Below are 20,581 nucleotides of genomic sequence, written 5' to 3'. Positions count from 1 at the left end.
TTTTTCTGTTTATGTGGTGCTGAGGAATGGAACCCAGGGCCTCATGCATGCGAGGCAAGCACTCTACCACTGAGCCACCTTCTGAATTCTTTTTTTTTTTTTGTCGGCCGTGGGGCTTGAACTCTGGGCCTGGGTGCTGTCCCTCAGCTCTTCAGCTCAAGGCGAGCGCTCTACCACTTGAGCTACAGCGCCACTTCCTGTTTTCTGGTGGTTTATTGGAGATAGGAGTCTTATGGTCTCTCCTGCTCGGGCTGGCTTTGAACCGTGATCCTCAGATCTCAGCCTCCTGAGTAGCTAGGATTACAGGCGTGAGCCACCAGCGCCCGGCTACCTTCTGAATTCTTAATATGACTTGAATTCTTAATATGACTATTTTCTTTATGTTCCTGTGTGAGTACTGGGCTTGAACTCAGGACCTCATAATGTTACCTCTTGTTTAGCTTTTTTGCTGAAGGGCCATGTTCAACTTAAGCTAACCTCTACTTCTAACTTTGCTGGTTAGACTGTGTCTCAGATTTGTCTGCACAGGCTGGCTTTCAATTGTGATCCTCAAGTCTTAGCTCCTGAGTAGTTAGGATGACCAACATGAACTATCAGTGCTTGACCTTTTTCTTAAACAAATGTTTTGTGGTAGAACTTTGTTGTTTTCTGAGACTAGATTAGCATAAATTTATCTGATTGCAGGATGAAAACTTTCGGAAGAGAAAGTTGCCTATGGTAAGTTCAGTGGTTAAAGTAAAAAAATTCAGTCATGATGGAGAAGAGGAGGAAGAAGATGATGATTTTGGCTCCCGAACAGGAAGTGTGTCCAGCAGTGTGTCAGTGCCAGCAAAACCTGAAAGGAGGTAACTGAACATGGCTATGGATTAATCTTTAACTGCCAGAAACCCCTTATACTTGGTAGGCAAGCGTTTTGTTACCACAGAGCTACACTTCTGGCTTGCCTGGGTATCTTGACAATGATAATTATTAAAATAATTAGTGTCAGATGTACGACATTTTTCATTGCCCTTGAGATTGGGGAAAAATTTTACAATAGAGAGGGCCAAAGGGTGGTGATCATGTAAATAACTGCAATTTCAAATGTTTTGAAAGCACATTTTTTGAAACTCCTTTAGACCTTCTCTTCCACCTTCTAAACAAGCAAACAAGAATCTAATTTTGAAGGCTATTTCTGAAGCTCAAGAATCTGTAACAAGAACAACTAACTATTCTGCAGGTAACTTAAATCTTGTATGTTTTTCTTGGATGCAATTTTTAAGTATTTTATTGGCATTGTTTTACAAGGGAAATGAATATACATGTAGACAATGTACCTCTTCAATCTCACCCTTTATCACCCTTTATTATTTCCCCCTTTTTCCTTAAAACAATTTTAGCAAGTTTCATTATTCTGTTTTTATATATTCATATAAAGTTCTTCAAGTATATTGATCCTCTGCCACCATTCACCCTTCCAGTGATATTTGCTCTCTGACAGAGCTTGTTATGCGCTCGTGTGTGTGTGTGTGTGTGTGTGTGTGTGTGTGTGTGTGTGTGTGTGTGTGTGTGTGTGTGTGTGTGTGTGTGTGTGTGTGTGTGTGTGGTGTGTATGTGTATGTGTGTGTGTGTGTGTGTGTGTGTACACCCAGGGGTTGATGGATGCTCTTTTTTTTTCCTTTTGTGCCAGTCCTGGGGTTTGAACTCGTTCTATCCCTGAGCGTTTTTGTGCTCAAGACCAGGGTTCTACTACTTGAGCCACAGCTCCAAAAATTCTGGCTTTTTAGAGATTAATTAATCTCACTTCTAACGACAGTCCTCAGATCTCATTCTCCTGAGTAGCTAGGATTCTGGGAATGAATCACTGGCTCCTGGCTTCCTGCATCTCTTTGAATGAGCTCCTTCCTGAAGAGAAGTAAAGTGCCATAGTTTTTGATCTTGATATTTTCTGTTGCTTTTGTTCATCTCTAACCTTGGACATGTAAAATTAAATAGGCTTTGGCATATAGCTTATCAGGCAAAGGCCAACATTCAACCTAAAATTTCATACCTTTCATTCTCTTCTTTTACCATCAATATATGATACGAATGATGAGATTTTGAGAGTTCCTATGATCTTGGAATATTCTTTCTTCAACTAAGTTACACGTCATGAAGCAGCTTTGGTTAGAAATAAATCCATATGTGTTGTATTATATTCATGGCAATATGGCTTAAATTGTGTAGCAACATTATTTATGTGCGTTTAGGTAATGAGTCAGATGTCTGTCTTAGGAATGTTATAAGAAAAACAGGTGGTATCCTTGGATGAGGTGCATTCAACCTAGGAAAGCATTTATTGTTGAATCTGATATGGTCATTGTTGAGTTTTTTGTGTTAATAGCATTTGCTTTGTCAACTCTTGCTTTTATGTAAAAGTCCCACAGAAACAAACACTTCCAGTTGCTCCCAGAACTCGAACTTCTCAAGAAGAATTGCTAGCAGAAGTAGTCCAAGGGCAAAGTAGGACACCTAGAATAAGTACCCCCATTAAAGAAGAGGAAACAAAAGGAGATACTATAGAAAAAAACCAAGGTAAGAATGTAGTGATATTTCATTCTCTGTTCATGAGACATTAAGAATTTTCAAGTACATTTTTATGGGACATTACTTATGCGATGAAAAAAGGTGATATCCTTAGGCTCAAATAGAGAATGGGAAGCTAGGTAGAGAATTCATGCCTGTTTTCCAGAAATTTGTTTTTTTTTTTAATTTAATTTAATTTTATTTGTGAACATACTGTACAGAGGGGTTACAGTTACATGGGCAGGATAATGCGTACATTTCTTACCAAGCATTGCAGCCTCCTCCTTTGTTTACCCTTCACATCCCTTCCCAGCCTCTCCCTCCCCCCCTGTTTTCCAGAAAATTTAACAAGCTTTTATTATAGAAAATTTCAGTGTTCTCAAAGGTGGAAAGGCTGGCCATAAATGTCTGTCAATCACATCTAAATAATTATTAGTATTTTGCTGGTCTGTAAAGAGTCCTACATAGTTATTTTCTCATTTTTCCTTTCCATCTTACTGTTGATACTGTTCCTGTTCTTCCCAGCTTGAAACTACGTTCTGTTAGCATTCTGCCTTTGTATCCTGCTGTATCTCTCAATGGCTCTGCTTCTTCGTGCCTACCACACTAAGAGCAGTTAGCTTTCAGCTGACTTCTTAACTTTTTTTTGGTCAGTCGTGGGGCTTGAACTCTGGGCCTGAGCGTTGTCCCTCAGCTCTTCAGCTCAAGGCTAGCTCTCTACTACTTGAGCCACAGTGCCACTTCCTGACTTCTTAACTTTTATTTAACTTCTTATCTACCCAACTTCTGCACAAAGTCTCTTTTTTATTTTTATTATTTTTTTTATTTTTTCCTCCCCCCCCTTATTTTTATTTTTTTGTGCCAGTCTTTGGACTTGAACTCAGGGCCTGGGCATTGTTCCTAAGCTTTTGTGCTCAAGGCTAGTTGGTGTTCTACCACTTGAACCATAGCTCCTTTTTTGCATTTTGGTGTTTAATTGGAGAGAAAAGTCTCACAGACTTGTCCTGCCCAGTGCTCTGGCTTTGAAGCATAGTGTTTAGATCTCAGCCTTCTGAGTAGGTAGGATTACAGGCATGAGCCACTGGCACCTGATTCCATCTCTTTTTACACATGTCTGAAGGTGACTAACAGCAATGGCTAAATTAGTCATGCTGCTGATTTACCTCTAAAAGGTTGTTTAGCACATCAGAAATACTTTTTAGCCTGATAAAAATGACAAGGAAATGTGCACTTTTTAAAAAATGCTGGTACTGAGATGTGAACTCATGGCCTCATGGTTTTCTTAGCTTTTTATGCCAAATCTGCTCACACTTACCACTTGAGCCACATCTTCACTTTTAGCTTTTTGCTGGTTCGTTGGAGAGCAGAGTCTCATGGACTTTCCTGCCTGAGCTGCCTTTGAACTGTGATCCTCAGATCTCAGCCTCCTGAGTAGCTGACAGGCATGAATCTCTAGTGCCTGACATAATATGACTTTGGGGGGGGGGGCGGTCCGGTTGTGGGGCCTGAACTCTGGGCCTGGACGTGTCCCTCAGCTCTTCAGCTCAAGGCTAGTGTTCTACCACTTGAGCCACAGCGCCACTTCCGGCTTTTTTCTTTTTGCTTATGTGGTGCTGAGGAATCAAACTCAGGGCCTCATGCATGCAAGGCAAGCGCTCTACCACTGAGGCACCTTCCCAGCCCAACATGACTTATTTTTTGGTCAGTCATAAGTCTTAAACTTGAGGCCTAGGCACTATCTCAGAGTTTTTGTGCTCAAAGCTTAACACATACCACTTTGAGTCACAGCTGCACTTCCAGCATTTAGGTGGCTAATTGGTGATGAGAGTCTCACAGACTTTTCCGCTTGTGCTCTCTTCTAACCTTGATCCTGAGAACTCAGCCTGCTGAGTTGCCAGGATTGCAGGAATGAGCCACCAGTGCCTGACAATATGACTTCTTTGTGAGACCTTCTCCCTTTGTCTTTACTGTTCAGGATGAATGCCATCATTTTGAACTTCAGACAGCTCTGTTGTCTGGCCACTGCCACCCACTCCTTCCTGCTCTCAGACTTGTTCTTTTTGTTCCTATTAGGAAAGATGCTTGATGAAACCCTGTGCTTGAGCCTACTTGGCAAGTGCTTGGAGCTTCATTCCCATCCCTTAGTATTTTTCCCCGCTATATTGTGTAATTTGACATGGTAGCATTAGAAACTATTTCAGTAAATGCTGAACCTGAGAAAAGAAAACCCCATAACAGCCAATAAGTATTGATTAGAAAGTATAACGGTGTCTTAGAAGCTTGAGAAGAATATCTGCAAGCCGAGAGACATCTTACCCTAATAATACTAGGTAAGGCTTAAAGGGCCTGTAACAATCATTTTATAAACTTAAGTTAACTGCACTACTGTTGTCTTCAACGACAGATTACTGGGCTTGGGTATCTCTGCTACAGTTCAAATTGAAGATCCTAGTTTTAATCCACAGGACTCAAGCTAAAGGAAAATTTACACCATTTCAGAGTGAGCTAGAAGACATTAAGAAAATATGAAGCATGCAAAAACAACACAGAGCAGACTTAGAAATTGAAATGGGATGGCAAAAATTATAAATAGAAAATTTAGAAATGAACATGCTATAAGCCTGAGGCACTAGATTCAAGCCTAGCACCCTAAAATGAGTAAACTAGAAAAGAACTCAAATTTAGTGTGTCTTAAGATATCTTCAGCTGGGTACTGGTGGCTCACACCTGTAATCCTAGCTACTCAGTAGGCTGAGATCTGAAGATCACAATTCAAAGCCAGCCCAGGCAGAAAAGTCTATGAGGCTCCAGTAAACTTGAAAAATGTCAGATAAACTTCAGAGTCAGAAGTGTAGCTGTGGCTCAAAGTGGTAGAATGCTAACCTTGAGCAAAAAAGCTCAGGGACAGTGCCTGAGTTTCAAGCCCCAGGACTGACTAAAAAGAAGAAAAAAGAAATTGAAAAATAAAAAATCTTGATAAAAAGATAAAAGCGGAAGAGGGCTGGGAAGGTGGCTCAGTGGCAGAGCGCATGCCTTGCATGCCAGAGGCTCTGGGTTCAATTCCTCAACACCACATAAGCAAAAAAAAAAAAGCCGGAAGTGGCGCTGTGGCTCAAGTTGTAGAGCGCTAGCCTTGAGCTGAAGAGCTGAGGGACAGCGCCTAGGCCCCCCCCCCAAGAAAAGTAGAAGAATGTTTTAAAATTAAAGAAGAGTTGGGTGCTGGTGGTTATGCCACTTAGGCTGATATCTGAGCATATTTTCTTGCTGGTTTCCCCCTTTTTGGGGGGTGGGAGGAAGGGTGTGTGTGTGTGTGTGTGTGTGTGTGTGTGTGTGTGTGTGTGTGTGTGTGTGTGTGTGTGTGTGTGTGTGTGTGTGTGTGTGTGTGTGTGTGTGTGTGTGTGTGTGTGTGTGTGTGTGTGTGTGTGTGTGTGTGTGTGTGTGGTTTCCCCCTTTTTGGAGGGTGGGAGGAAGGGTGTGTGGGGGTGTGTGTGTGTGTGTGTGTGTTCCCCCTTTTTGGGGGGTGGGAGGAAGGGTGTGTGTGTGTGTTTTATTTTGCCACGTCTGGGGCTTGAACTAGGCACTGTTGCTGAGCTTTTGTGTTCAAAGCTAACATTCTACCACTTTGAGTCAAAAGCCCATTTTGGCATTTGAGTAGTTAATTGGAGATAAAGAGACTTACAGATTTTCCTGGCTGAACTGGCTTTGAATTACAATTCCCAGATCTCAGATTCCTGAGTAGCTATTGGTTGCATATTTTTTGTCTAGTTCATAATTTAGATGTTCCATATGTGTTCTTAGAGTCATGAAAATTCAATTTATTATTTCAAAAGTTAATATCCTAACTTCATTCCTAAGTAGCAGAAGAAGTTCTCAGAAGCATAGTTTCAGTCTTGAACTTATCACTTTGGTCATTTTTTCAGGGAGGGGGGTCCGGTTGTGGGGCCTGAACTCTGGGCCTGGGTGCTGTCTCTCAGCTCTTCAGCTCAAGGCTAGCGCTGTACTACTTGAGACACAGTGCCACTGCCATCTTTTTTCCTTTTGCTTATGTGGTGCTGAGGAATCAAACTCAGGGCCTAATGCATGCAAGGCAAGTGCTCCACCACTGAGCCACCTTTCTTGTCCCCACTTTGGTCATTTTTTAAAGGCATCAGTTGGTACCATGATTTTGTCTAGATTTTGTCTACATGTGTTAATGATCATTTTTTCTCTGTCTTTTTTTTTTCTTTACATTTTGAGCAAGGATTTTAATTAACAGGAGAAAGTAGAGAGAAATAGAAACATTTCCTATTTCCTGCACAGGAAATGGGAAAAGTTAGATTCCTCATCATTTTCTAATACTAAATTTATTTTTTCTTTTTTAGGTACTGGGAATGAACCTCTGGGTCTTGTGCTTGCTAGGCAAGTGCTCTATCACTTGAGGCATGCCCGTAGTTCTATTTAAAATATTTTTGTTTTGTTTTTTTTTGTTTTTGGGTCCGGTCGTAGGGCCTGAACTTTGGGCCTGGGCGCTGTCCCTCAGCTCTTCAGCTCAAGGCTAGCGCTCTACCACTTGAGCCACAGCGCCACTTCCGGCTTTTTTCTTTTTGCTTATGTGGTGCTGAGGAATCGAACCCAGGGCCTCAGGCATGCAAGGCAAGCGCTCTACCACTGAGCCATCTTCCTAGCCCCTATTTAAAATATTTTTGAAGTATAGCCTTTAGAAATTGTTTTAAAGCAGTGTTTGGATTGAACGCTTCCAAGTTTTATTGCCTATAAATATTTTTATTTCTCCTTGTTCTTGTGCGAGTAATTATAAAATTTCCAGGATTTAGCCAGAATTAACTGGCTATCACCCTTTGCATGTATCATTCCCTTGTCTTCTGCTTTCCATTGTTGTTCAGTGGACTTCTGTCTCTCTAATTGTGTGTCATTCCTTTGTAGGTGATCTGTCCTTTCTCTCTGGCTGCTTCCAAGATCTTCTCTTTGTCTTTGATGTTCTGCAGTTTTACTACGATGTTTCTAGGCATGGATTTCTTTGTTTTTCCTGTTTGGTATATGTTGAATGAAAACACCCGTATAATTTAAAATATATTATTTTATAGCATGAAGTATATGTGTACCATAGAATATTTGGGAGAACGTCAATATGTAATGCCTGTTGATAGATCAGAAATATAGCTTAGAAAGACATCACCAGAAGCAGCATCACCCATGTTAGACCCATTGCCCTAGACCCCACTTTCACATGCTTCTATTTCATGAGTTTAGTTTACTCCATATCTGGAATAGTAAGCCTAGTTTATGATGTCTTCAACTGGAGATATTGTCTGACTTCTTGCTAAAATTTTCAGGGTCTAACTCAAACACCTTGCCTTGACTCCCAAGTTTGAATAGTGAGATGACTTTTTTTTTTGGGGGGGGGGGTCTGTTGTGAGGCTTGAACTCGCCCTGGGTACTGTCGCTGAGCTCTTCAGCTCAAGGTGAGCACTATACCACTTGAGCCACAGCACCACTTCCCCGTTTTCTTGTGATTAATTAGAGATAAGAATCTCACAGACTTTCCTGCCAGTGCTGGCTTTGAACCGTGATTCTCAGATCTCAGCCTCCTGAGTAGCTAGGATTGCAGGTGTGAGCCACAGGCACCCAGCAGTGAGATGACTTTCTACTTCACTTACTGGTTATATTCATGATTTTAAGTAATATACTTTGATGCTTACTTATATCTGATTGACTATTTTTCAATATATCCTGGCTTCTCAGTTTCAATATATTTTGATTTCTGAAGCATTAACATTTGTGCTTAGCATGGTGGCACACACCTCTAATTCCAGCATTTGGGAAGCTGAGCATGCTACATCATGAGTACTATGCTTTCCAGGGATGAACATTTTAATTTCTTCCTTACACCTACCTAAATTGTGTATATTTTTATATTGTAGAGTTGATGAAGTTTACTTAAAGTTTTTTTTTTGTTGTTGTTACTGGTCTTGGTTTTTGAACTCAGGGCCTGGGCACTGCCCCTGAGTTTCTTTTGCTCAAAGCTGGCACTCTACTATTTGAACCACAGCTCTACTTCTGGCTTTTTGGTAATTTATTGAAGATAAGAGTCTCACAGACTTACTGGCTCAGCCTGGCTTTCAGCTGCAAACCTCACATCTCAGCCTTTTGAGTAGCTGGGATTGTAGGTGTATCAAATTTTTTTTTTTTTTTTTTTTTTTTGTCGGTCATGGGGCTTGAATTCCAGGCCTGGGCGCTGTCCCTCAGCTCTTCAGCTCAAGGCGAGCGTTCTACCACTTGAGCTACAGCGCCACTTCCGGTTTTCTGGTGGTTTATTGGAGATAGGAGTCTCATGGTCTTTCCTGCCCGGGCTGGCTTTGAACCGCGATCCTCAGATCTCAGCCTCCTGAGTAGCTAGGATTACAGGCGTGAGCCACCAGCGCCCGGCTTGTAGGTGTATCAAATTTAAAATTAAAATTTTGTTGTATTTTTCTCATACAAGCCGGTGTAATTTGTAAGTTCATTATTATGATTATAAAGAAAAGCATCTGACTTGAAAAAATTTTTTTTTTTTTTTTTGGTTATGGAGCTTGAATACAGGGCCTGGGAATTGTCCCTGAGCTTCTGGGTGCTGTCCCTGACCTTTTTGCTCAAGACTAGTGCTCTATCACTTTGAACCACTTCCAATTTTTAGATGGTTAATTGGAGATACATGGGTTTTCATGCTAGGGCTGGCTTTGAACTGTGATCTTCAAATCTTAGCCTCTTGAGTAGCTAGGATTATAGGCATGAACCACCATTGCGTGGCTTGAAATTTAAATTTTGTTTATTTTCCTTGTAAAGGTCATTATGATTTGCAGATTCATGATTTGAGGATAAATAAGCAGCATTTCTATTAAGATTTAAAAAACACTCATTACAAAGGTTTTTTTGGGGGGGGGGTTGTTTTTTTTTTGCCATTCCTGGGGTGTGAACTCAGGGTCTGAGCACTTTCCCTGAGCTGCTTTTGCTCAGGGCTAGTGCTCTATCACTTGAGCCACAGCGCCACTTCCAACATTTTCTGATTATGTGTTCCTAAGGAATCAAGCTCAGGGCTTCAAGCATGCTAGGTAAGCGCTAGACCACTAGCCACATTCCCAGCCCTGCAGAGGTCAGTTTTTCTTTAGGGGTTCCCTAGAACTTATTTTTTCCCTCTTTGGATTTTTCCCTTCTTGATTGCCTTCCCTTTCTTACTACTGAAAACTCTTAATATCTTTCTGCTGTGGAATCTTTGCCCCCCTTTTTGCCTAGGCACCTCATCCTTGATTGTCTCCTAATGTTGCTCCCCAGGCCTGCCTGCCTCACAGCCACCCACCATTTTCCCAGGACTGCTTACTCCTCCCTTAGGTGAGCTCTGCTTTCTTGCGTCTCGCGGGCTTCCTGGGCATTCCCACCTTTTCATTATGTATTAAGGAAACTGATAGTATCTACAGGAGCTCAGTACAGCATTTAAAAAATGTACTTGGCTAGCCAACACTGGTGGCTCATACCTGTAATCCTAGCTACTCAAAAGGCTGACATCTGAGGATCATGATTCAAACTTAGCTTGGATGGGGAAGTTTATGAGTTAACTACATAAAAACTGGAAGTGGAGCTGTGGCTCAAAGTGGTAGAGCACTAGCCTTGAACAACTTTTTAAAAAGTTTTAGATTTTGGGGCTGGGAAGGTGGCTCAGTGGTAGAGCGCTTGCCTCGCATGCTCGAGGCCCTGGGTTCGATTCCTCAGCACCACATAAGCAAAAAAAGAAAAAAGCCGGAAGTGGTGCTCTGGCTCAAGTGGTAGAGCGCTAGCCTTGAGCTGAAGAGCTGAGGGACAGCGCCCAGGCCCAGAGTTTCAGGCCCCACGACTGGACCAAAAAAAAAAAAAAAGTTTTAGATTTTGTTTTACATACAGTCTTGTCAGTTCAGGCTGGCTTTCAATTCCTGAGTTCAGATGATCTTCCTGCCTATTTGGCAGAGTAGTGGGACTACAGGGTGTATATGCCACTGTGCTTGGCTAATACTTGGGGGATTTTCCCTCTGGAATTTTTAGTATTTTCCCTTGTTTTAGGTCTGCAGTGTTACTGTGATATGCCTAGATACCTGCCACTTTTAGGCTGAGTAGTGGTTTCATTTGTGTGTGTGTGTGAGTGTGAGTGTGATGATCCTGGGGCTTGAACTCAGGGCCTAGGTACTATTTCTGAGCTAGTATTCTACTTGAACCACAGGTCCACTTCCAGTTCTTTTCTTTCCTCTTTTCTTTTTGATATTTAATTAGAGATAAGAATCTCAGACTTTCCTTCTCAGTTTAGCTTTGAATTGCACTCCTCAGATCTCAACTCTTGAATAGCTAGGATTACAGGTGTGATCTACCAGCATTTGACCTTACATCCTTTTAATTAAAAAAAGAATGCTGTAATCATAGAAAGCTTTGTATCTCCATTTTGGGGTTAGTACTTGCTAAATAAGGACTATACCACTTGGGTCATGCCTCTAGCCCTTTTTGTTTTAGGTTATTTTTCATGTAGGTCTTGATTTTTGAACTAGATAGATCTGTTCCTTGATCCTCCTACTTATGCCTCCTGTAGTTAGGATAAAAAGTATGTACCAGGGTTGGGAATGTGGCTTAGTGGTAGAGTGCTTGCCTTGCATGAAACCCTGGGTTTGATTCCCCAGTACCAAGAAAAAGCCAGAAGTGGTGCTGTAGCTCAAGTGGTAGAGTGTTACCTTTGAGCAAAAAGAAGCTCAGACCCTGGTTCAAGCCCCAGGACTGGCAAAAAAAAAAAAAAAAAAAGTACCTATCACCACACTTGGCATATTGGTTGAAAAATCTGCTCTTCTTAAGACCAGGTGTGGACTAGGTGTGGCGGTATACAACTGTAATCTAGCTGCTCATTATTTGGAAGTGGGAGAACTATCCTCCAGGGCTGACCTGGGTAAAAATAGGAGACCCAGCTGAGAAAACAAAGCGAAAGAACTGGGGCTGGGGCTTCCTTGTTTATCTAGAAGGGCAAGACCTTGGCTTCAAAAAGAAAACCAAATTACACCCCTCTCTGTTTTCATTATTATTCTAGAAGTTCTCTAGGATGATAAACTTCTTGAATCTTTTATTAATTTGTGTCTTTTCTCCCCCTCCACCCCCTGCCCCTCCACCCCCACCCCGTTCCAGTCCTAGGGTTTGAATTCAGGGCTTGGATAACTGCCCTTGAGCTTTTTTTTTTGGGGGGGGGGTCTGGGCCTGGGCGCTGTCCCTCAGCTCTTCAGCTCAAGGCTAGCGCGCTACCACTGGAGCCACAGCGCCACTTCCGGCTTTTTTCTTTTCGCTTATGTGGTGCTGAGGAATCAAACCCAGGGCCTCAGGCATGCAAGGCAAGCTCTCTACCACTGAGCCACCTTCCCAGCCTGAGGGATAGCATTTTTGTGAAGAGTAAATGTTGAAATGTGTAAGTTTTCTCTGCTGATGTATAGTTACATTGCAGTATTTGAAAGGGCTTTTTGGGGATCCTGGGGATTGAACCTAGGGCCTTGTACATGCTAGGTAAATTGCTCTCACCACTTGAGCAATAGCCCCAGTCGATTTTGTTTTATTATTATTTTTTATTTTTATTTATTTTTTGTCGGTCGTGGGGCTTGAACTCTAGGCTTAGGTGCTGTCCTTGCACTCTTCAGCCCAAGGCAAGCACTCTACCCCTTGAGCCACAGCACCACTTCCGGTTTTCTAGTGGTTTATTGGAGATAAGAGTCTCATGGACTTTCCTGCCCAGGCTGGCTTTGAACCATGATCCTCAGATCTCAGCCTCCTGAGTAGGATGACAGGTGTGAGCCACCAGCACTAGGCTTGTTTGCTTTATTTTTGTGACAAGGTCTTTACATCTTTGCCTGGTCTGGCAAATTCATAATCCTCCCATCTCTATTTCCCAAGTAGTGAGGATTACAGGCCTTGTGTCATACCTAGTTTGGAAGGGCCTTTTATTACTTTATATCCTAAACTTAAGGCACCATAGGCTATATGGTAAGTAAGCATCCAGACACTCTGTTAGGTGTCTTGTTTCTCTATCAAGTAACTTTTCTCCTTTTCTCATTGAGATAGTTAACTGCCTTTTGGAGAGCTACCTGGTGTGTAGATGATGCTTTGCTTAAATGTCATGTTAGTACTCTAAAAAATTCTGTTTGAGGCTGACTGCTGGTGGCTCACATCTGCAGTCCTTGCTCTTCAGGAGGCTGAGACCTGGAATATTGCAGTATGGAGTTCCCCAGGCAGAAAAGTCTGTAAGAGTCCATCTCCAGTGAACCAGCAGAAAGCTAGGCTGGAGCAACGCTTAAGTTGTAGAGTGCCAGCCAGCTGTAAGCAGATGACCTGAGTGTGAGGCCCTTGTGGTTAGACTTGAACCAGCAAAATGAGCAACACACCCCAAAGCCAAAGACTGTCGGCTTTGCATATTTTCTGTTTGAATCAAAATTCAAAGAGTCAGGTTATGAATAAAGATTGTCACATCAGTTCCAGGAGTGCCCTTTGCCCTCCTTCCTACTGCTATGAGTGATAGTTTTTTGTAAAGAATTCTTTTGAAGAGCCTGTGATGAATAATGTTCACTAATTTATGTCCTTATAAGTCAGTTTACCTGTTGCTTAGAGTAAACCAGAGTGAAAATAACTACTCAGACTAAGGATATGGAAAGATTTTCCAGTTGATGGATTGGTAAGTCTATGTATTGTTAAGATAACAAGAGTCCCCAAGTTGCTCAACAGTTTTAACTCAATTTCTGTTGAAATCCTGCTGGCTTTTTTTGTTTTACAAATTTCCAATATCTGTTGAAATCCTAAAATTCACATGGAAATAAAAAGGGACCTAGAATAGCCCAAACTACAGAAACAGTGTTGGAGGTTATGTATCTCAATTTAAAAACTTGAAGTACAAAGCTGTGGTAATCATCTTGGTAAACACATCAATGGAACAGGATTGAGAATTTAGAAATTAGTGCATTTGGGATCAGTTTTTATCCCCCTAGTCCTGGGGCTTGAACACAGGGCTCCAGCGCTGTCCCCAAGCCTCTTTGTGTTCAAAGCTAGCACTCTACCACTTGAACCACAGCACCACTTCCAGCCTTTTCTGAGTAGTTTATTGGAGATAGCATCTCACAGACTTTTCTGTCCAGTCTGGCTTCAAATGGTGATCCTCAGTCTCTTGAGTGGCTAAGATTATAGGCATGAGCCACCAGCACCTGACTAAGGTCAATTCTTGATGGAGGCAATAAGAGAATTTAGCAGAAAAGGAATTTTCTTTAATAAATAGTACCAGACAGTTGGATGTGTATACACAAAAGAATGAATTTGAGCCTTTCCATATATAGTGTATAAAAATTAACTCAAAGTGGAACAAAAGACCTTTATTTAAAAGTTAAGCCGGGTGTCTGTGGCTCAAACCTATAATCCTAGCTACTCAGAAGGCTGAAATCTGAGGATCATGGTTGAAAGCCAGCCCAGGCAGGAAAGTTGGAGAGACTCTTTTTTTTTTTTTTTTTTTTTTTTTGGTCGGTCGTGGGGCTTGAACTCTGGGCCTGGGCGCTGTCCCTCAGCTCTTCAGCTCAAGGCGAGCGTTCTACCACTTGAGCTACAGCGCCACTTCCGGTTTTCTGGTGGTTTATTGGAGATAGGAGTCTCATGGTCTTTCTTGCCGGGGCTGGCTTTGAACCGCGATCCTCAGATCTCAGCCTCCTGAGTAGCTAGGATTACAGGCGTGAGCCACCAGCGCCCGGCTGAGACTCTTATCTCCAATAAGCCACTCAGAAAATGAGAAGTGGCTCTGTGGCTCAAGTGGTAGAGTGCTCACTTGAGCTGAAGAGCTGAGGGACAGTGCTCAGGCCCAGAGTTCAAGCCCCACGACCGGCCCTCCTCCCCCCGAAAAAAAGTAGATCTATAAAAAATTTTAGGGAAAGAATGAGGTGTAAATTTACATGATCTTGGACTAAGGAATGGTTTCTTAGATATGATTTCAAAAGCACAATGAAACAAAGAAAAGATATGTTGAATTTCTTCAAAATTAAAACCTTGAGACAGGCATTGGTGGAATATGTTTGTAATCCTAGCTCCCTGGGAGGCTGAGATACACGATCAAGTTTCAGAAGCAGTACAGACATCCATGTCCATATGGCTTCCCTACTCGTCCAGTAAGTGGGTGAAGTGCTATACTCCTGTCATCCCAGTCATCCCAGCCATTTGGGAGGCTGAGATTGGATGGCTTATAGTTCTAGGCCAGCCTCTACATAAACAAGGGAGACTTCATCCCACCAAAGAAGTTGTCTACAGTGTTCATTTGTTATTCTAGCTACCTTGGCAAATAGGAAGATCAAAGTCTAGATGTACCTCTGGGCAGGAAGAAAAACCATGTCTTAAAAATAACCAATGTAGAAAGGGGTGGAGTCATGCACAGTGGTAAGAGTGGTAAGAAAAACAAACCTGTGTTTCAAATAATACTATCATGAAAGTGGAAAGAGGGCCAGGGTATACCAACTGTGAGGTCCTGGAGACTGTTTCCTCTCAAAAACACACAAAATGGGAGGAAATATTTGAGAACATCCTATCAAATGATGTCATCAAATGAAGGTAGAGTTCTTACTTCCCCATTCTTAAATTCATGCCATCATAACGTCAGTGCAGTTGAATGTTATTCTGACTGGATACATACGGTGCTTTTATCCCCCTCACCTGGATTGAATTTGTCTAGGCAGGTATCACAAGTCATGCCCCTAACCCTTTTTTTTTCCACTGTTATCTTCAAAGTAGAGTCTTGCTTCTTGCCCAGGCATTGCCAGTGTGGGATCGACTATGTTAGGATTCGTTTTGTAGCTACATGACACATATGCACCGTCACTCTCACATGTGCCTTGAGAAGTCTTAGAAATTGTTCTCCTCAGGCTGCCTAGAACCAGCATTCTCTTGTTTTCACACTCTCAAGTAGCTAAGCTTATACGTGTGAGCTACTGATGCCCAGATGACCATGTATATTTTTAGAGTTTTTTTCTGTGATCATGAGTCCCATCACACCACCTTCCCTCCTTTTCTTGGCATTGACAGTGCAAGAACATAACTGACTGTCTTGCATTATTTTCAAGGGGAAATTAAACTTCAGATATAATAAAGCAAATAATAGTATGAAGCTTGGAAGTTATAGTTGAATGGACAAGGGGGAAAGATAGTGCTATGCTCTAAATTTACGGTACAACTCCTTTTGTGTTCGCATCACATGAAGTAAATAATTGAGCATTCTTTATGTGTCACATGTCTGTAGCCAATCAGCAGCCAGGATTATTTGATATGTAATAATAGGGTTTATTTGCCAAAGAGCTCTAAGTAGAACTTACAGGATGTAGGTGGCTATGTACTAGGATGCTGCTAGTGAGAATAGTTGTAGCAAAGAGAAAATTGGACTGGTATATTTAGCAATTTCAGATTTACTTTGAATTCTGACTCTAGAAATGTACAACCTTAGTTTTTCAGTTATAGGTTTTAAAATGCTACATTTCATTTTTCTTCAGGTAGCATTTATCACTGTTTTTACTTTTGATGAGAGATTTAATGAGATGTAAAGGAAAAATTACTAGAGACCTAGGAGAGAAAGAATTTTATGAAAATGTCTTCAAGGTTCCCATCTCCACCAGTTTGCCTTTCACCAGAGCGGGCTGATTTAGGTTCTGTAACAAGCTCTTCTTGTTCACTGAATGAGCTAGACAATATTTCCCACCTCTTAAAGAAAATATCAGCTGACATCAATGAAATCAAAGGAATGAAAGCAGCCATTTTGACAGTGGAAGCAAATCTTTTTGATATAAATGTTAGAGTGTCCCAGAATGAAGCAAAAATTTCATCTTTGGAGGTTAAGATGAATGAATATTCGGCAGCAACACCTGAATGCAACAGGCAGTTTGAAGATTTTCAAGAGGCAATTGACTTTGAATCACAACCAAGAGCTACTGGTGTAAAAATAATTGGCTTCCTTAGAGATATTGAGAAAGGTAAACTGCTTTGATCTTCATCCTGGCTATTGTGGTATAGAAGCAGCAAAATAGAGAAGTCTTCATTGGTTTGGGTTCTATGATTTATATACCTTAGAAATTTAAAATTTATCAGGACAATATCCTGTTTAGTATAAGCTAAAATATTTTGAGTGCTTTGTTGTTGCTTTGTGGTACTGGGGATTGAATTTAGAGCCTTATGTAAAACAAGCAGTCTACATTCTGAATCATTTAAAGTTGGTGGGTTTTTTTTGTTTGTTTGTTTTTTGTTTTTGACCAGTACTGGGGCCCAAACTTAGGGCTTTGTGTTCTCACTTAGCTTTTTCACTCACGGCTGGTACCCTACCACTTCAGAAAAAAATAATTTGATATACCATCTTGTATGAAGTTTTCTGCCCTGACCTCAGTTTTATGATGCTTTGATCCTCTTTCCTCGGGCTCCCAGGTACCTAATAGAGGGGATTATAGATATTTGTCCCAACTTCAAGTGATGTTTTGAAAAGGTAGATGAGAATAGAGACGAAGCAACAACTTGAATGAGAGAAAATGGCCTTCTTTGTGTGAAATTATTTTTAGATGTTTCATTTTTTTCTATTTAGATCTAGTGTTTGGATTGTAGCATTTTTTTTGTAACCACAGGAATATATCTTGACCAAATGTCATGATTTCCAGATCTGTTCTTGAAATTCGTTTTGGCAATGATAATAAAGGAATTCACCTTTTTTGTACATACTGCCGAAGAGGAATTTAACAAACGTTTTAAAAGAAAAATATTCTATAGACAATCAAATCACATGTATCTTTTAAAATTTAAGCACCTTGCAATAAAATATGGTACTAGGCCCACTTACAAGTTTGTTCAGAATAAGCAGAGCCTGCCCTAGCAAAACCACACATGCTAAATATCCTCAAGTTGGCATGTAGCATCTTACTGAGACTTGAGTACTAGAGACCTTAGCACTTAATTATCAAATGGGTACCTGATACCTGCTAAGCACTTTTAGGGACATAAAGAAGTGTGGCAGCATTCTATCCAAGTAGTTTACGAAGATAAACTTTGCTTCATCAATCTCATTAGGAATATTTTGTAATATTAAGAACTTAAAGAGTTGTTGTAAACATCTTTAAGAAATAATATTTGTACTTTTTTTGGGGGGGGGTTGGTGGTGGGGCTTGACCTCTGGGCCTGGGCGCTGTCCCTCAGTTCTTCAGCTCAAGGCTAGCGCTCTACCCACTTGAGCCATAGCACCACTTCCAGTTTTCCAGTGGTTTACTGGAGATGAGTGTCTCATGGACTTTCCTGCCCGGGCTGGCTTTGAACTGTGATCCTTAGATCTCAGCCTCCAGAGCAGTTAGGATTACAGGAGTGAGCCACCTGCGCTTAGCCTCATACTCTTTTTTTTTTTTTTTTTTTAATAACTAAGTGGAATTTTTTATTTTTGTTTTAATATTTTTTTTTAAAATTGTATTTTATTTTATTTGAGAACATACTGTACAGGGGGGCTACAATTACATGGGCAGGATAATGCATACATTTCTTACCAAGCATTGCAGCCTCCTCCTTTGTTTGCCTCATACTCTTATTATGAGAAATTTAAACAGTTACATTTGTGCCTCACTGAATAATAGGAACGCTCTCAAATACAGCAGTGGATGATTCTAGACTTGATTTTTATATCCTCCCCCTCCCCCATAGGGCTTTGGATAGCAGAATTCTGAGTGTCATACTTGTTCATTGTTCTTTTGCATTTATCTATGCCCATTGTTTGCCCTTTGGAATTCTCTGTCAAGGTTTGTTATCCTCCAGTACGTGGGAGTGGTAGTTCTGGTGAGTGTTCAGGTGACTGCAGAGGAACTCGGCAGGTTTGTCACACAGTGTCAACATAGCTCATGTCCCAAGGCCCGTGGCCTGTGAGATATTTCCTCCTGACTGTTTTGCCCTTCACTTCTCCTGGAGACTTAACTTCTCTCCCAGGGAGAACTAGGGGTGTCCTCATTGCCATTGTTGGTTTAACCCTCAGTAGAACTTTTTATCTTGCAAGGATATTCCTGTGGTCTGTCCATAGTATCATCGTGTTGTCGAAGCTTTATTTGTAAGACTTTCTGAGAATCAGGTGCTGGCGCTTTGTCTTCAGGCTCAGTGAAGTTTTGATTTGTGTTCTAGGAGCTCAGCAGAGGCAGTTGTTACCCCGACTGCACATCGACCCGGTCATGGCAGAAACGCTGGAACTTAGTCAAGGTAAGGAGGTTTTAAATTTCCACCATAATACAGCAGTTTTCCGTTGCCACCCACATTTGTACACCTCATTCAGTGCATCATGTGTCTCTCAGATCCTGCCCTAAGATGCCACACTAGCTCTCTGAAAATACTTGAGGGCCAGGAGATAAGATTTGCATTCTCTTCATGTTTGTGTGATGTCCTTATTTTTTTGCCTTATTTTGTTTTATTCATGCCATCCTTGTAGCCCTGGCTGTTTTCGCTTGCTCTCAAAACACTTTAGCCCTGATTTGCCTCTCTAACCTGATCATAGCCATTGTTTCGAGCTGCTTCAATATTCACCTTACCCTCACTCTGACTTCACTTTAGGATCTTAGTGCAGAGGCCATACCTAGAATTTGTTCTAGAACTACTGTCATACTTGTTGGCCTCTCCTACCTCCGATACACATGCGATTGGGGCAGCTTCAGAACTGGGGTGAGTTCCATATTTATCTCTCTCCTCAGTGCTCAGCCCCTGCCAGATGCATGTTCTGTAGCCTCCCAGCCTCTAGCTCTGAATCCTCCTGCCTCAGCCTCCTGAGTGCTAGGATTAAAGTATGAACCACCATACTAGGTACTTTATTCCTTTCTTGTTTCCCCTAAGTCTGCCCTTTGGAGGCTCTGGTCTCTTGATTCCTTCTTCCCTGAATTTTCTTTTCCCTCAGCCAAGACTTAACAGTAGGTAGAGTTCCCAGCTGTTGTCTCTGATGGATGTGCTTTTCTGGCCTAAAGGATACCTGCACCAGATGCCAAAGCCCTTCCCGTCTGATGAGCTGATCATGTGCTCCATCCCTCTGGCCACCTCATGCTGCTGCTCTGCTGCTCCCTTTATCCTTGACTTTACCCTCCTTTACCTTCCGACATTCCATCCTGCTTTGGACATCATATTTGAAAGAGTTTGGGGGCTGCAGTCCATATATGTTATGCTACTTCATCAGCTCTTGGGCATCTTTTATTTAGTTTTTCATTTTACTCTGTACATACAGCTTGAAGCATCAAGTAGTGGAAAGGCTTACAAATGACCACATTCTGAAGTTCCTACTTCCTATCACGCCTTTATTTCTAAGGGCCCATCTCTTTTTGCATGGTTTGTTTTTTTTTTAAAGCATACTCATTTTGCTTCATGTGTATGAAACTATTTCTCTGAGGATATTAAAGGTGGTTTTTGACTTTTTTTTTTCCTTTTCCTCCTTGGTGCTATTTTTTTCTCCAGGTTGGTTTTGGCTGTTGGGGTCCTTATTATCTGTTGAAAGCTGACCCTGGCAGGTTGAGTTCATGAATTGGGGCTGGAACATGGGAGGGTAGATCCATATTTGAAGGTAGATCCTGTGGATTTATCGTGGCAGCCTAATGTGGGGGCATCCTGATGTCAGTACCTTAAAGCCTTTTCTCTCAGCCTGGTCAACTCAACAAAGCTCTTTCATGTACTATTCTGGTTGCCAGAGTTCAGATAACTCAATGGAGAAAGAGGGCTGGGAGAGGGCATGCATTATTAATGCAACATTCACTTAACACTCCCCTCCCCGTCTCACTGTGGATTTGGCTGAGCATGGCATCCTTTGTGAAGATAGTCCCTCTGTGTTGGTCTTCTCAAGAATCCTAAGCCTTACTTTTTCCAAGGGTGGATATATAAAATGGATAAAGGTTATCAAGAATGCTGCCATTGTTTTTCTTAGACAGTAGGGAATTTATTGTCTGATATATTAGGAATGCTATTCAATAGTGACATTCGGGGCAGTTTTTTTTCCTGTGCTCTGCCGTCAGTGGATGTCTTT

The 20,581-nt window shown here is 41.6% G+C and overlaps 1 protein-coding gene and 1 non-coding gene across 6 annotated transcripts in view; one reads left to right on the top strand and one right to left on the bottom strand.

Annotated features, from left to right (window-relative positions):
• The window catches only part of Zc3h14 (zinc finger CCCH-type containing 14), a 44,240-nt gene that overhangs the window by 10,910 nt on the left and 12,749 nt on the right, over positions 1 to 20,581 (top strand). For 3 of the 5 annotated variants that reach the window (XM_070028339.1, XM_070028323.1, XM_070028314.1), the window contains exons 7-10: positions 685 to 845; positions 1,119 to 1,219; positions 2,398 to 2,553; positions 18,712 to 18,786. In XM_070028339.1, the coding sequence (XP_069884440.1) occupies positions 685 to 845; positions 1,119 to 1,219; positions 2,398 to 2,553; positions 18,712 to 18,786 (493 nt within the window). Of the gene's footprint in view, positions 1 to 684; positions 846 to 1,118; positions 1,220 to 2,397; positions 2,554 to 15,887; positions 16,548 to 18,711; positions 18,787 to 20,581 lie in introns of those variants that run through there. The other 2 variants (XM_070028331.1, XM_070028348.1) reach the window with 2 other exon arrangements.
• Positions 3,653 to 3,775, bottom strand: LOC138835205 (small nucleolar RNA SNORA19). Its single transcript, XR_011374507.1, has one exon. It is a non-coding gene; the product is annotated as a small nucleolar RNA SNORA19 (small nucleolar RNA).

This window comes from Dipodomys merriami, unplaced genomic scaffold (genome assembly GCF_024711535.1).
Source record: "Dipodomys merriami isolate MVZ:Mamm:240054 unplaced genomic scaffold, mDipMer1.0.p SCAF_1, whole genome shotgun sequence".
NCBI lineage: Eukaryota > Metazoa > Chordata > Mammalia > Rodentia > Heteromyidae > Dipodomys > Dipodomys merriami.
Note: the sequence above shows the minus strand (reverse complement) of the source record. Positions and strands in the feature narration are given on the sequence as shown.